Source organism: Mustela nivalis (genome assembly GCF_964662115.1).
Source record: "Mustela nivalis genome assembly, chromosome: 11".
NCBI classification, from domain to species: domain Eukaryota; kingdom Metazoa; phylum Chordata; class Mammalia; order Carnivora; family Mustelidae; genus Mustela; species Mustela nivalis.
This window is the reverse complement of record NC_139030.1, coordinates 68,627,900-68,642,901: the sequence shown is the minus strand read 5'-3', so window position 1 is coordinate 68,642,901 and position 15,002 is coordinate 68,627,900. Positions and strand designations below refer to the sequence as shown.

The window sequence follows — 15,002 nt, the reverse complement described above, 5'->3', positions numbered from 1 at the left end:
CCTGAGGACTCTCAGATCCAAGGTCACACCTAACACTAGGACACAGATGTAGGAAAGACATTCGAGTTTGAAGCCCACGGCCAAGAAAGCAATCTTGAGATGTCTTTGGTGCGAAAAGGTGGTTTTATTAAAGCTTGGGGACAGGACCCGTGGGCAGGAAGAGCTGCTCCGGGGTACTGAGGAGGGGCCCATTATATACTGTAAAGTTGGGAGGGGGTTAGGGAGAGCATAAGCCTCCCAGGTATTTTGGCAACGAGGCTTCCAGGATCCTGAGGGAGCTAACTATTGCTGGGAAATGTCATTTATTACTGCTTAGTAAAAACTCAGTCATGAGACTGAGTAATCGGTGGATCGTATGCCTGGGGGTGATGGCCAACATGTATCTTATGGGGGTAGTGATAAAGGAAGTTTCCAAAGGAATTTCTATAGTTGAAGTAGACTCACAGGATCCTGGGGTCAGGCTAAGATTGCCTGTGCCCTTAGGAAGGTGTCCACAGGGAGGCAGCTGAGCTCCCAGGGGAAGGTCACTCTGCCCGTTTCAAGGACTTGTCAGTGGGCTGTAGGTAGTAAGGAAATTTAACAATTTTTCTTCTGCCTTTGTTTCCCACATCAGACATGACCACAGGTGGAGACTCACATGCTTGTCTAGATATTTAATGCTTACATGTGTGCCTTTGAAGCCTGGTGTTGGTGCCTGTCCCAGGCACCTTCCCCCCACCCCCAACTCCGCCCCGAGCCCTAGATCACAGGGCCGAGGAGCTGCCCTCTTCCTGGTCCAGCCCTGGGGGTCTGAGCCATAGCGCGGTCTGTGGGATGAGGCCAGGACTCCTGGGTGACTCCCAAGCCATGGACAATGGTGGGGAGGGGCCTTCGTGGGCGCTCCTTTAGCCATCCCACAGGGTTTCGAGGAATTGTCCAACAGCTAACATGAGCAGAGGACAGGGCAGGCCCATCCTGCCCGTGCTCTCCCTTTGAGTGACTCTGAGGAACAGCCTCTGAGCTTCCTGGGAGGCCGTGTGGGTCCAGGCACTGCAGGCTCTCATCCCTCTATGACTCTGAGGTCCATCCAAGAAGATGGCCAGCTGCTCACCATCTCCATGCTAAAATGCCGGGGCGGCTCTGCCTCAGACTTGGGGAAGTGTGGTGGGGTCTGGAGGGCCCTGTGACAGTGCTGCCACAGTGCACTGGACAGGAAAAGCTGAGAGGGAGGGGTGGCCGCCCACAATATGCAGCGGGGTTCCGTGGATAAAACAGCCACCAGTGTGGAGGCTGCAGCCGAAGACCAGGAAGATGGTTTACTGATACAAGCACCAGACCTGAGAGCAGGGAAGCGGGTCTGGGGTCCTGGAAAACTTGGTGACCTTCACAGTTTGCCTGAGGTGGGCCTGGCTGAAGAGGGGCGGATTTGACCTATGACCTCTGTTCAGGGCAGCCTGGGGCCCTTCCCTGGTGAGGTTGAGACTGAGTCCCCACAGGAGGCTAGGGGAGGTGGGCTGGAGGAGAGTGAGCCCATTTTTGCCCTCGGGGTCGTGGCGGGTCTCAGGTCCCCATTGGACACCCTCAGGGCCCCCTCATTCCTGTGGGAACCCCCGAAGTGTGCTCTGGGACACTGGGTTCCGTCTGAGTGGGGTGGGGAAAGAGTCCCCCCAGGAACAAGGGTGGAGGGGGCTGCCCATGGAGGACAAGACTCACCAGGAGCTGGATCCTGGGGCTAAGGGGGGAGGTGGCCGGGCCGCGGGGCAGGCCTCCCACAGCTGCGTACGTGCTCGCGCCAGGAAGGCCGAGGGCGAGGATGACCCACTCTGACAGTGTTTCCCCAGCTTTTTCACTGAAATTTAGTTGGTGGAAACTGTCAGTCTCCTGACTGGAGCAAACGCACCCATCAGTCCACATCCAAGTTCCTGTCCGCTGCCTTGAAGGCTGGGTGCCCCCAGAAACTGTCCTTGGGACCAGGACTGTGGGAAGGGATAGGGCGCCCCGCGTGCACACCACTGTCCCCAGAATTCCAGTTCTGTCCAGCCTCTGCTCGAGCCATCGCAGAGTCCCTTCACCACAGCAGTGAATCCGAATGAGAGACGACCAGACGTGCTTGACCTGGGGACTGCATTTCACAGATTCTGGATCAGTGTGAGAGACCACGGAACAGCAGTGAGAGCAGGTTCTGGTGTCGTCTGGAAACCACCCAAGGTGGAGACTATTCACTAAGATTCACGCGTGTAGAACACACATTTATAAAACACCACCTTGGAATTATCATCTTATCAGGTCTCTGGGACATCGTACACTTAATAACAACAATAAAACTGAAAAAGAAAAAAAATTGGATTTATTTTAGAGGATAAAAACCTGGCTGTGTTGCTGGGTTGTTTGATTACGTGTGTTAGCAACAACAAAATACTCACTCCCCACAGACAGAATGGTGCCCTAGCCCTCGTAACTGTCACTTGTGGCTTGAGGACATCGTCCAAGAATTACAAGCTGCGAGATTCCGGTGGAAGCCGTAAGTGGTCACTTAATAGCAGTGACACCGAAGGCAAAAATCAAGATGTTTTAGTAGAAAGGAAGTGGTCTGGCCACGGTCCTACGTCTTCAGCAGTGGACTCCGGGGAAGGTGGAGCCCCTCAGAGGGACTCACTTTTGGGGCTTGTGGGCCCGGGAGCCCCACGCACTGATTCCAGAACCGACTGATGCAGGGTCAACAGCAGCTGGAGGTAGACGGGGTGGGGCGGGGTCTGAGAATGGAAGGTGGGGTTAGTTAGCACTGACGTGAACGTCTGATGAGTACTGCAGTGTTGATGTGACCGGCTTGTGTCTGCCGCCCCGAGCGTGCGGTGGGGACAGATGCCGCATGGATACTGGAAAATCAGAAGGCAAGTCGATGCCCCCTTGTGCCAACACTTATTGGGTGTGCTTGGTGGGGGCCAGTAAGATGGCCCAAGCCCACGGAATTCATTCCTTTGAAAGCATATAGGACACCTGGTGGGCCAAAAGGGAATGGCCACTGTCATCACTGCCCCCTTAGAAGCTGGAGTGCAGAAGGACAGATTCTCCAGGTCAGCCCTGGGTGGAGGACGGACGACTACGGCCAAGGGCAGTGTGGCGACCACGGGGATACCGGACCAGAAAATTTCCATTTGAGAGCCAGGCTACTGGGTTGTGATAGAGATGGCGAATGACCGAAGGACAGAATCTTGAAACCCGAAATGCCCATAACATCCTGCAGGACGCCCCAGAAACACTGCAGTGGGAGCCCGGTGATCAGAGGAGTCCACCAGGTGAACATTTAACTTGCATATCTGGACAGGTGCATGCTACTGTGGGAATGCCAACAGGTACGCGTATGTGTGAGCAGGGAGCCCCTGAGGAGTGGCGAGGTTCCCCTGCTGTGCGTGCACGGGCCCTGTGAGCGGCTCTCGGCCAGCAAAGGGCTGCCAGTTGTGTGGACAGCAGTTCCAAGGTGATTGGGCTGCATCTGGGGCCAAAACTCTGACCAAAGAAGGTAAAATTGAGTCAGTCCATGAATAGAATTGCACACTGTTGGACATCTATGGTGTTTACGGGCCTCATCCAAGTAGGACATGTTGGTGCCCATAGAAGAGCTCCCTTCCATTGTCAGAAGGTGATTGGAACTGCAAGTGCGAATCTCAGCGCATTTGCGTAACCCGGTCCCTGGCCGGTGAGCTGAGGGCATATGGGAGCTTTGCCACCTCGCAGAGGCTGGACGCCCTCCCCTCACACCCTTGAGCCTCACAACGTCCCCACAATGTCTGCCAACGAGGCAGCCCAAGACGGCTGCGGGGTTCCCTGAGGGGTGCACTGCAGGCACAGAGCTGACTAGCAGATCGGTGCCTGGTGGCCCCAGGAGGCTGCAGGGGGTCCTGCCCAGGATAGGCTCTGACCCTGGACTGGGCTCTGCTTACTGGTGGCTGGATGGTCAGGGCACAGTAAGACAGCAGGAGAGTAGGTTCTACACCGATGTGCACTGCCAAGTTCATCTTTTCAGACCAAAGAACATAATTCTCAGAGTAATGGTCTGATAGAGGATTGGAACAGGCAGGTGAAACGTCGGTTGTCTGAAATGTGGGGAGACCCGGCCATGGAGGGCCGGTGTGTGCTCACACTCAACATGAGGGCCCACCCCTGTGGACAAGGAAAGGTCTCTGTGGCAGGGGACGTGGCCTGCACTCAGCACTAGGGGCTGGTGCTGGGGAGGCCCTGCCACTGTGACCCTCAGGTGTTAACATGCGCCCGGGCTAGAGCTGCCCCCCTGGCTGTCCCCCCGGGGCAGGCCCAGGGCTGGTGCCACTATGCCCTGCAGGGTCCAGCCCAGAGCTGCCTACAAGTCCCGGTGCCGCCCAAGTGGCTTCAGGGCCTGCATGAAAGCCACAGCCCCCACAAGGTTGGGTAAGATGCCAGCTCTGGGGTCTGGGCTGGGACTGTACTCCCAGTTTGGGCCAGGAGGAGCTGAGGGCCACCTGGGCTTTGGTTTGTCCTCTCAAGGATGCTCAGGAGCCCTCTGGGCCTCTCTTCAGCTGCTGGGGACCAGCTTCCACTACAGAGAGGCGGCCTGCCCCTCCCTCAACAGCCCAGGCCTGCTCCCAGGCTTGGCCCCGGGGAAGGGTAGGTCAGGGTGGGCGGTCACCTGGGCTGGGCCTCAAGGAAGGGGTGGGTCGGTCGGGTCTATAGCTCCTAAATGATGGCCAAGCTGAGGACAAGATTTTGTTAGAATTCAGATGCTGTGTCCTCCTGGCAGACTCCAGGCTGCTCTGCAGCTTCTCACCTCTTCTGCAAGGCCCACCATGCGTGCTCCCGGAGGCCTGACATCTCCATGCAGAGAAACTTCGGTGCTTTATATCTGTAGCCGCCTGGAAGGGAGAACTGGTACCCGATACGGCCTGTGTTCCTTCCACCATGAGCGATCTCGAGCCTGCAGCCTTGTGTCCAAGTCCACCCATGTATCTTTTTCTGTGAACCCTCTGTTGTTTTACTTTTTTATTTTCTTTCTGTTTTTGAAAATAATTTTTAAAAAGATTTTATTTATTTATTTGACAGAGAGACAGAGATCACAAGTAGGAAGAGAGGCAGGCAGAGGGGTTGGGACCAGGCTCCCTGCTGAGCAGAGAGCCCGATGCTGGGGCTCTGAGGACCCTGAGATCAGGACCTGAGCCCAAGGCAGAGGCTTAACCCACTGAGCCACCCAGGCACCCCTTTGAAAATATATTTTAGAGTTCTTTGTATGTTAATTTTTGCCCTTTGTCTGTGACAAAGGTTGCAAACTGTTTTTTCTTGGTTTGGCATTTGTCATTTGACTTTGTTACAATGTCTCACCCTATGCCAGTCTCCTTTTTATTAGGGTATTGTTAGAGGAATCGATGCTTTTCCTTGTTTCTGGATATTCTGTCCTGGTTGGAAAGATCTCCCCTACTCCCAAGTTTAGAAAGAACTTTATTCTGTTTTCAAGTTTTCACAGGTAAGTTAACACTGCATTTGATGGAAAAGAACTGGTGTTTCGCATAAAAACAACTTTGGTTTTATTATTTGTTATATTTTTTCCATTATTTTTTTCCTAGGAATACAGATATTTATTTTTTCATTAACATACAATGTATTACTTGTTTCAGGGGTACAGGTCTGTGATTCATCAGTCTTACACAATTCACAGTATTACTATTATATATTTATAATTCTATATTATATAATTATATGCTAATAACTTTATTATTATTGTTTATTAACATGTATTTATTAACTTGGGGAGAATGGACATCTTTAGGATGTTGGGAAATCCTGGATATCTGGGATATCTTAGAACAAAGAATGAGTTTCCCTATTTTCAAATCTTTCAGAAATGTTTAAAAATTTTCTTTGGACCCAGGCTTTGTGCCTTCCTTATTAAATGAATTTCTAAGCACTTTATAGCTTTGCTGACATTGTTACTTTTCTGCTCATTGCTGGCTGTGTGAAGCCTCCTGGACGTCTTTCGCCTGTTAGTGTTGGCTTCTGCTACATTAACAAGCTATCTCTTACAGCCCGTGTCAGATTTTGCCTCGTCTGTTTCCTGTGTAACTATTGTGTGATCTGCCAACAGGAATGCGACTCCTCTCATTGTTCCCTCTCATCTAGTTGCATCAGCTCGTGTCCTGGGCGCCGACCCTCGATGGGATGTGGGCGCCTGGCAGTGTTTCTGACTCAGCCAGAATGTCCGTGGTCTGTTCCCACCGAGCGAGATGCCGTGTTGGTCATACGTGCTGTCTGTGACTAAGACATGATCTGTCACCTCCTTTTTGGACAGGGAATGGATGTTTTCTTTTTCCAGATGCCTTTTAAGTGTCAGTGCAGATAACTATACGATTTCATTCCTCAGTCAATTAATAGGGTAAATTATATTAAAGAACGAATGGCCCAACATTGAACCACTCTTGCATCCTTCCTGTTAAACTCCCCCCCCCCCGGTAATTTTTAAATTGTCAGTTCATCAAAGCTTTGTATTAAAAACTGTGTTCTTTTCCAGCAAATGCAGTGTTCCTTAAATTTAATGTATGCTTCCAAGCTTGTGGAGTTTACTTTTCAATGCTTTCCAAAATAAAGATCCTGAACTCCAAGAATTCTAATAATTTGCTGATATACTTTATTGCAATGTCTGCACGTTCACTTGTCTTGTACTAATTTACTGGTTGAATTTGCTGAGGGAGCACCAGAAGCTTCTGACCTGAAAGTATTTGTGCCGAGACTGCAAGGACATTCTATGGGGACAGAAGTGCCATTGGCCTCTGGTCTGGGGTACCCTGAGGAGCCTCTCCTCCTTCCTGGGGCTGCGACATTTGTTGTGGCCCCCCAGCCTCCTATCCCACACAGATCCCCTTGGAGGGGAGCTGGTTGGTCCCCATCCCTGCACCACCCCTGTGTGCTCATGGTCCTTCTTCTAGAAGACTCCATGCAGCCCCATTAAGCCCTGCAGAAGCTACACTGGGTTGGTGGTCAGGATCAGCCCGGGGGCCCTACTGACCCCTCCCAGGGTGGCCACTCAGAGGAGGGTCAGGGGAGCCTGGGGCCCAGACCGATGGGTGGGAGGGGAGAGGATTTAAAGGGGGTGAAGGGGCAGCCACAGGAAGTGGGGTGGGAGGTTCTTTCTCTCCCATCCCCTGGGAAACTAGTGCAGGAAGTCATGGCCTCCTCACGAGAGAAAAGCTCACCCAGGACCTCCCTGTTTTCTGTCTCTTGCCCTTTTTGGCCTGAGATGAGGGCGAAGCCTTGGGCTGGAGACCCTGCCAGCCTCACTTTCGGAATGGGGCTTCAGGAACCCCTAGCTGAGGAAGACATTCTCCTTTTGGGGTGGAAATTTCCAGGTTAGCTCTGGTCTTTGAGAGGAGATGGCTCTTCTCAGCCTAGCAAGGAGGCCCCGTCATGGGCAGGGCTCTGCCTGGCTTTGCAGAGCCACGGCCGAGCTGCTGCGAGGGTGGGGTGCTAGTGGGTGTCCAGCCCACTCCCCTGCAGCCTCAGCGGGAGGAGGCTGCTCCAGCCTCTCCCAGCAGTGGGATCTGGGGTGTGTCCAGGACAGCCAGCACCTTCTATGCGAATTCTCCCCTCGGGTCTTCTCAGGCCCCGGGGGACGCACCCCAGACCTCTTGCCCACCCTCCCGGCTTTTACCTTTGGTTCTAATTCTGAAAAAAAAAAAAAGAGGCAAGAGACACCCTCTGGGACACGGAGGTGACTCAGCCCAGGCTCCCTTGTGGACTGGTCTCACCCCTGCTTGCCCTTCCAGAAGCCTCTGTCAGACTAGGGAGACAGGCAGGTTTCATGAACGGTTTATTGACAAATGGTTTCCAGGGAGACGAGGGGTGCGAGTCTGGACCCCCTCAGCTCAGAGGGGCCCCAGGGTCCCACCAGGGCTGCTGTCAACTATGCTGGTTCAGCCAGAGCCTGGTAGCTGCCGCCCCGCCTCACGTGTGGTCTCCTGGCTTCTGCACCCCCCTGCAGGCATTGGGGTGTCTCTCGGCCCCGGGGCCAGCTTCCCTCTAGGAGTCCGGTACTTGTTCTTCTGACTATACAACAGGTTCCTCTGGAAAAGGCGAGGAAGGCGGCCATGGTGCAGTAGGACCGCCAGCACCATCCCTGCAAGAAACCGAGGGTCAGACCACTGGCCCAGGAGGCTCACTGGGGCCTCTCCACCAGACTGTCCGTGTGACAGGGAATCCTACAGATCGGGACCTCGGCCAGCCTGCATGTCTCTGTCTGGGAGCCCTGGTCTGCTCTGGCTCTTCCCCAGCAGAGGGGGTGGCCCATCAGGAGCCTGTGTCCTTTCAGACCACCCTCTGGGGACCCGGGCCCAGCATTCCCTGCACCAACATCCTGAGCCACATGCATGGCCTGCTTGACCTCCTTCCTCCCAGGACTGCCTCCTGAGAGTGACCTGTCATCCGTGGGGATGGCTGTTTTGAGGGTGTGGGCAAGATGGAGGTGAGGACCAAGGAGGGGAAAAGCAGGGGGGCTGAGGGCAGGAGCAGGGCCTGGCCCCTGGTCCCCAGGCTCTTCCCAGAACTTGCAGACAGAGAATCCTGGATTCCCGAATGGCCGCCCCGGTCACAGGCAAGGTGTTGGCCATGGCAGGAGAGGGGAGCACATTTGAAGTTTCATGTGAACCCATTAAGGACACAAACTGTAGTGTGTGGGCCCTGAGAAGGTCAGGGGTGGCCTGGCCAGGACCGGGCTCCATGGAGGCCCAGCCACCCTGGCTCCCAAGAATGGTCCCGGGCCCACACACGTCCACGCTTCACTCACCGTGCCTCTCTTACCTTCAGTGGGACACTGGGGCCACCCCTGCTATGGAGGAGGGACAGCCCAGGGAGGTGAGTGATGAGCTCAGGGTCTCCTGGGCACACGTGTCCATGGAGAGTCACAGCCCAGGAAGCCACCCCCACTTCCCATGCCTCATCACTGGTGGCCCAGCTTCTCCAAATGGACAGGGATTCAGTAAAGGGCACCAGCCCACCAGCGGGGAAAGACCAATGCCACAGGGGAGGTCGAAAAGCAAGGGGACAACAAACACGTAAGTGGGACCCAGGGAGCAGAATCCCCAGCCGGCAATGCAGAAGGCTGGAAGGCAACCCGCTTCGTTCCACAGAACCCCCAAGTTCCAGCAGGGCACAGCCCAGGTACCCTGGATGTGGACGCACCCCATGCTGACCTGCAGGGCATGCTGTACGGTGTGTGACAAGCTCAGTGGCCCGGAGCCCTGTTCCTATGGCAGTTCCCATCCCAACCCTGGAGGGAGGCAGAGAGAGGCTGTGGCCTTGGGGCAGCAGGAGCACCCCAGCATGGGAGTCCCCACCCTGGACAGGACAAAGTGGGCATGAGTACGGAGGGTGCTGCCCTTCCAGCCTCCTCCCCGCTCCCCCCACGAGGTCTCCACATGGCTTTGGACTTCACAGCAGCAGTTATGGAGTCTGAGGTTCTACTGGGTTAAATGGCATCCCCCCCCCCCCGAATTCATGTCCTTCCCCAAGCCTCCAAATGTGACCTTATTTAAAACAACATCTTGGGGTGCCTGCATGGCTCAGTGGGTTAAAGCCTCTGGCTTCAGCTCAGGTAATTACCCCAGGGTTCTGGGATGGAGCCCCACGTCAGGCTCTCTACTCGGCAGGGAGCCTGCTTCCCCCCCCCCCCGCCTCTGCCTACTTGTGATCTCTCTCTCTCTCTCTCTCTCTCTCTCTCTGTCAAATAAATAAATAAATAAAATATTAAGGAAAAAGAAGAAGAAGCATCTTTGTATCCTTAAGTGGTTGAACTGATGAGGTCACACTGGAGAAGCGTGGACTGAACCCCAGTGTGGTTGGCGTCCTACCACAGGAGCCGCAGAGACAGACTCACAGCAGATGCCACGTGAGGACAGGCAGAGAGGGGAGAGGTGCAGCCACAGGACAGGGGACTGATGGCCACCGCCAGAGACCCGGAGGTCAGGGAGGGGCCCTGTTAGCCCTTAGAGTGAGCAGGACCCCCACACCCGCATGTCTGAGTCCACATCCTGGACTGCGTGCCGAGTGCTTTGGGGCTACAGGCGCCAGGAGACAAATGCAGAGACCACAGGCCCCCACATGCAGGAGAGGGACCCCTACCCTGACTTTAATCCATGACCTGACACGCCATCAAGCTGGGTCAGAGAGACATGTATTTCTGACACTGAGGTCTCCAAGATTACAGCCAGGACCACTTCTCAGGGCCCCCGGAGCCGTGCTCCGCCAAGGAGGAGTCACCCGGGACCAGAAACGGAAAATGTCCCCCAAGAGGAAGCTGTCCAGGAGTTCCTGAGTCGTCTACGCCCCTCGGGCCATGCGGACCCTGCTGTCGAATTCGCGACTGAGCACGAGAGATGGGGATGTCCCTGACCGGGGGTACAAGCCTTGGGACCCCAGGAGGCCCCAGGCCCACAGAGCTGTGGGGGGCCGGGCTATGTGGGACTCTCAGACCCCAGGGTTCTCATCCAGTGTGCGCAGAGACCTTTGTGGCGCCCCCGCAGGGAGGGTGGAGAGCGCATGCCTCCTACCTGCAATGTAGAGACACTGGGGGGAGTCAGGCCACACTCAGGGACCTCTGGCGTGATGTGTGGCACAGGGGGAGACTGCTATGTCTCAGACATCTCTCAAGTGGACCGTGAAGTTACCAATCGTAACCCCAGCCTTCTCATCACTCCAGGGACTGCTGACTGCCTGGGAGTCCCTGGGGAGGCTGGGGCTGTGCTCCCTCAGAGGAAAGTGGAGAAAACTTCCAGAGCTCCATGGACCCCACAGACCCATCCACTAAGTGTGAAGAGTGAGCGGGGAGCCCAGGGGCTAAGACCAGGTGCTGGCAAACCCCAAGGCCAGGGTGGCCTGGACAGGCTCCGGTAGCTCCCGCCACGGGTGCCCCAGCTCAGGGTCTGTGAGACGCCCCCGGGCACATCCATGAGGCTGCCCTCCCTGCCCCGCCCCCATCCTCCCTGGTCCCAGCCCCTCATGACCACATCTAAACCAAGATGGGCCTGGGCGCCTGGGTGGCTCAGTGGGTTAAGCTGCTGCCTTCGGCTCAGGTCATGATCTCAGGGTCCTGGGATCGAGTCCCGCATCGGGCTCTCTGCTTGGCGGGGAGCCTGCTTCCCTCTCTCTCTCTGCCTGCCTCTCCGTCTACTTGTGATTTCTCTGTCAAATAAATAAATAAAATCTTAAAAAAAAAAAAAGTTAAACCAAGATGGGCCACTCGGCCCCACCCCTGATGTCCCTAACAGGAACTGAAAGGATCCCCCCATCTCCCTCACCTACATCAGGAACCCCAGAGCCGGCCATCCCTGAATCGACTCCCCACCCATGAGCTGGAACACAGGCATGTCCACCAGGAATGCTTCGAGTGTCTCCCAAGCCACCATCCACAGATGGCCTTGCCAACTGTCTGCAGTGACCCTTACCTGTCAGAGGACCCAGCCAGTACACCTGGGCATACTCCAGCAGGGTGGACCCTGAGCACTGGAAGGTGACTGAGGCAGCCAGGGCAGGGTTGAAGAAGGCAGACGTGAAAGGCCCTGCTGTGGAAGGAAACACAGACGTTCCTTGTGGACCCCTGTCGGCAGCCGCCTCTCCTTGGGATGGAGCCCTGTGCCAGGGGCCTGGAGCTCAGCCCATCCCGACCCTTGTGCTGATGGGGACACAGGTGGGAGGGCTGTCAGCCAAGGCCAGCTCCACAGGATCAGGGAGCAGCCAGGACAAGAGTCTTTCCATGAACGTCTACCACCCATCCCAACCACTCGCCCCTGATGAACTCTCCTCTCCACCACTTTCCCCGCCACCCGCCTGTGGGAGGTTGTCCTTGAGAGAAAGGGGGACAGAGACAGAGATGGAGAGAGAGAGACAGAGATGGAGAGATGGGGAGAGAGACAAGGGCAGAGACGGAGCAACAGCAGTGAAGGGCTGAGCCCAGAGAGGAAGCAAGAGAAGGGAGGAGGGATGGGGAGGACGCGGAGACATGGAGAGAGCACGAGCATCCCTTCGCCCTGGACCGGGTAGACCACTGCCAAGGAGCAGCGGCCTTGAGTAGGCCGTGTAGGACCTAAAGCTGGTGGTGGAGACCAGGCTCTGGGAGTGGTGTCCTGGATGGCTGCAGGGCTGAATCAGGAGCTCCCTGTGTCTCCCCAGGGCTGGAGCCCAGGCAGTCTGGACACAGAGCCTTGCTGGCAAGTGTCTGCTCACCTGTGCCTCAGTTTCCTCACCTGTACGTGGGCTCTAGCAGTACCTTCCTGGACACACAGTGTCTGTCCTGTGCCAGAACGTGGACAGTGTCTCAGGAAGTCAGCCCTCAGTGCTGGTTTCTTCCCTACTGGGCCTAGCCTGCCCCAAATGCACACGTGGGCTTCCAGTTGTAGCCCTGGGCCTGAGCAAGCATGAGGCACCCACTGAGTGACCTGTGGCACGTCCCACAGCACACCCTTCCCAGGGAGCCCACTCCCAGCCTCCTGTCCCTCCCAGCACACCAGTCCTCTGGGGTGGAGGAGGCATCCATGCCTGGAGAGCCCTCCTCGTGGAGCAGATCCCACAGACAGAACTATGGTGGAGTCCTCTGGGGATTTAACAACAGCCCCAACCTGGCGCCTTAAGTTCTGGCCCAGCTCCATCCCCATGTCCAGGGATAGCTGCGACGTGAGGTCAGCAGCCTGGACATCCTGCAGCTGAGCTCAGCTCTCTGCTTCTCCAGCGAGGTGGGAAGGACAGGGGGTGTCCATGGTGGCTGAACGACCCCAGGAGAGCTTCTTCCAGAGGCCCAGGGCCCGGGCATAGGCATGGAGAATGGGAGGTGGGGGGGAGGATGGGGGAGGATGGGAGGATGGGGGAATGGGGGAGGATGGGGGGATGGGAGGATGGGGGAGGATGGGGGGATGGGAGAGGATGGGGGATGGGAGGATGAGGGAGGATGGGAGGATGGGGGAGGATGGGGGGGATGGGGGGATGGGGGAGAATAGGGGAGGATGGGAGGATGGAAGGATGGGGGAGGATGGGAGGATGGGGGAGGATGGGAGGATGGAGGGATGGGGGAGAATGGGGGGATGGGGGGATGAGGGAGGATGGGAGGATGGGAGGAGGATGGGAGGATGGGGGAGGATGGGGGAGGATGGGGGATGGGGGGATGGGAGGATGGGAGGAGGATGGGGGAGGATGGGAGGATGCTGCCCTCTCTGGAGACATTTGGAGCCACTTGGGAAGGGACGGAGAGGGGAGGAAGAAACAGCAGGACCTGGGACTCTTGGAAAGGACAGCAGAGGACTCCAGAGCTTCCAGACCAGAGGGTGGGCTGGGCCTTAAAGAAATGGCATGGGCAACCCACCTGCCCCGGCTGCAGACCTCCTGACACGGACAGGAACATTTTGGACCATGGAGCAGCGCAGCTGGGAAGGAAGGCGCTGACCAGGGCTGAGGGTCCCACCCCAGTGCACTATGTCCGGTCCTACTGACCCCCATTCTGCCACGACCAAGTTCCCAGAAGAGGGCTGTCCACCATCCCTAGGGGCCAGCGGTCCCCCTTAGCGGCCACCTCTGTCCTGGATGTCCAGACGATGCAAAGGCTCTGACATGTCCCAGGGAGCGCAGCCAGGTCTCACCTGTGTAGGCCATGAAGGTGACCAGCAGGGCCGTGAGGGGCACCCTATAGACAGGCAGAGTGTTCCGGAAGCGGAGGAGGCTCAGGTGGAAGAAGAAGGCACAGGCGCCTTCCACGAGGGTGCCATGGGGCACGGACGTGCGCAGTGTTGAGCTGCAGTGTGCATCCATGAGGCTCTGGAGGACATGCAGGTCGCTGAGCTCCCAGGCCCAGTAGCGCCGGGTCAGCACGCGGGCCGCCTGCATGCCCAGCCCCTGGGCCGCCAGCGCCAGCAGCGTGCAGGGCACAGAGGCCTCGGCCAGGAGCAGTTCCTGCAGGGACACAGTGGGGTTGGCCGCTGCCCCATCGCAGGTTGCCCCATGCACCAGCAGGAGCAGGAAGAGCAGCGTCAGCAGCAGGTCGGGGCCGAAACCCCCCGCCCAGGGGCCCAGCTCCACCAACACCCGCATCTCCAGGCAGCAGGCCCCCAGCTGGGCGGCGCCCACCACCTCCCGCGCGAAGCTGGCGTAGGTGCCCTCCGAGAGCAGGGCCTTGGACAGCCTCCTGGCTGCCTGGCAGAGGGCGAAGGTGGCGAAGAAGAAGGAGAGGGACACGTTCAGACCGGCCATTGGCCTGGGGGCTCCTGAGGAGCAGGGCCCAGCAGGACGCCTGAGCTGACGTGTCAGGGCCCGGCCCAGCCCCAGCCCCAAGGACAGGGCAGCTGTGGGAGACGCCACCTGGGCGGACAGCCCTGCGAATGCCACACCTGTGCCCCTACCTCCCACCACACCTGCTGCCGGCCTGGGAGCCGAACCGGGAACTTCCACAGTGAATGCCCCGTGGCCAGGCGTCTTCCCTGGGGCAAGAGCCACACCAGGTGCCTGTCCACCCAGCTGCAGGGGCTGGACATGGGCCAGAGCTTCAAAGCCACCACTGGAGCTCCGTGACTCAGCCCCTGGGGCTCTTGGCTCCTGGGACGCAGCTGGGCAGCTCCCTGCACCTGTGCTCTGTCCCCCACCCCCACCCCCAACAGGTGAGGATCTCCGGCTCTGCTGTGCTGTGGGCAGCTGTCTGCTGGGCCGGGCCTTCCCATGCGAGGGAGGGAGGGAGCCCTGGGTGCTCCGGCCTGGCTGCTGGGGACGCCTCGGGGAGCTGAACCTGCAGAGGTGGCCCCACCACACCACACACGTTAATTTTTCTGACTGGCAGTAAAGACAAATAAAAATGCATCTCTAAGCAAGCCTGGCTGGTGAGCAGCTCAAGTGTCTCCTGACGGACGCACAAATGCATTGGCCTTGGAAAAAAGACCCGTTCCCTGTTCCCTCCGTGAGCAGTGATTCCCTGTGCACAGACCTCCTGGGGACACCCTGTGGGGCATGGTTCTTGAGGGCAGAGATACTGTCAGAGA

The 15,002-nt window shown here is 57.2% G+C and overlaps 1 protein-coding gene across 7 annotated transcripts; it reads right to left on the bottom strand.

The window, feature by feature from the left end:
* Nucleotides 1–104: 104 nt before the first annotated feature.
* LOC309843829 (aquaporin-12-like) lies at nt 105–14,519 on the bottom strand. 7 transcript variants are annotated; one of them, XM_082689750.1, is made up of 4 exons: nt 14,373–14,519; nt 13,617–13,926; nt 11,436–11,552; nt 7,791–8,113 (listed from the first exon to the last, which is right to left on the bottom strand). In XM_082689750.1, the coding sequence occupies exons 1-4, from the start codon at nt 14,502–14,504 to the stop codon at nt 7,911–7,913; spliced, it is 762 nt and encodes a 253-aa protein (XP_082545876.1). In that variant the 5' UTR covers nt 14,505–14,519; the 3' UTR covers nt 7,791–7,910. The 7 variants fall into 7 exon arrangements, with proteins under 7 accessions (XP_082545875.1, XP_082545874.1, XP_082545872.1 ...); XM_082689751.1 differs by having other exon boundaries at nt 14,385–14,519; XM_082689749.1 differs by lacking the exons at nt 7,791–8,113; nt 14,373–14,519 and adding an exon at nt 105–2,303 and having other exon boundaries at nt 11,436–11,549; nt 13,617–14,326.
* Between the last annotated feature and the right edge of the window lie 483 nt (nt 14,520–15,002).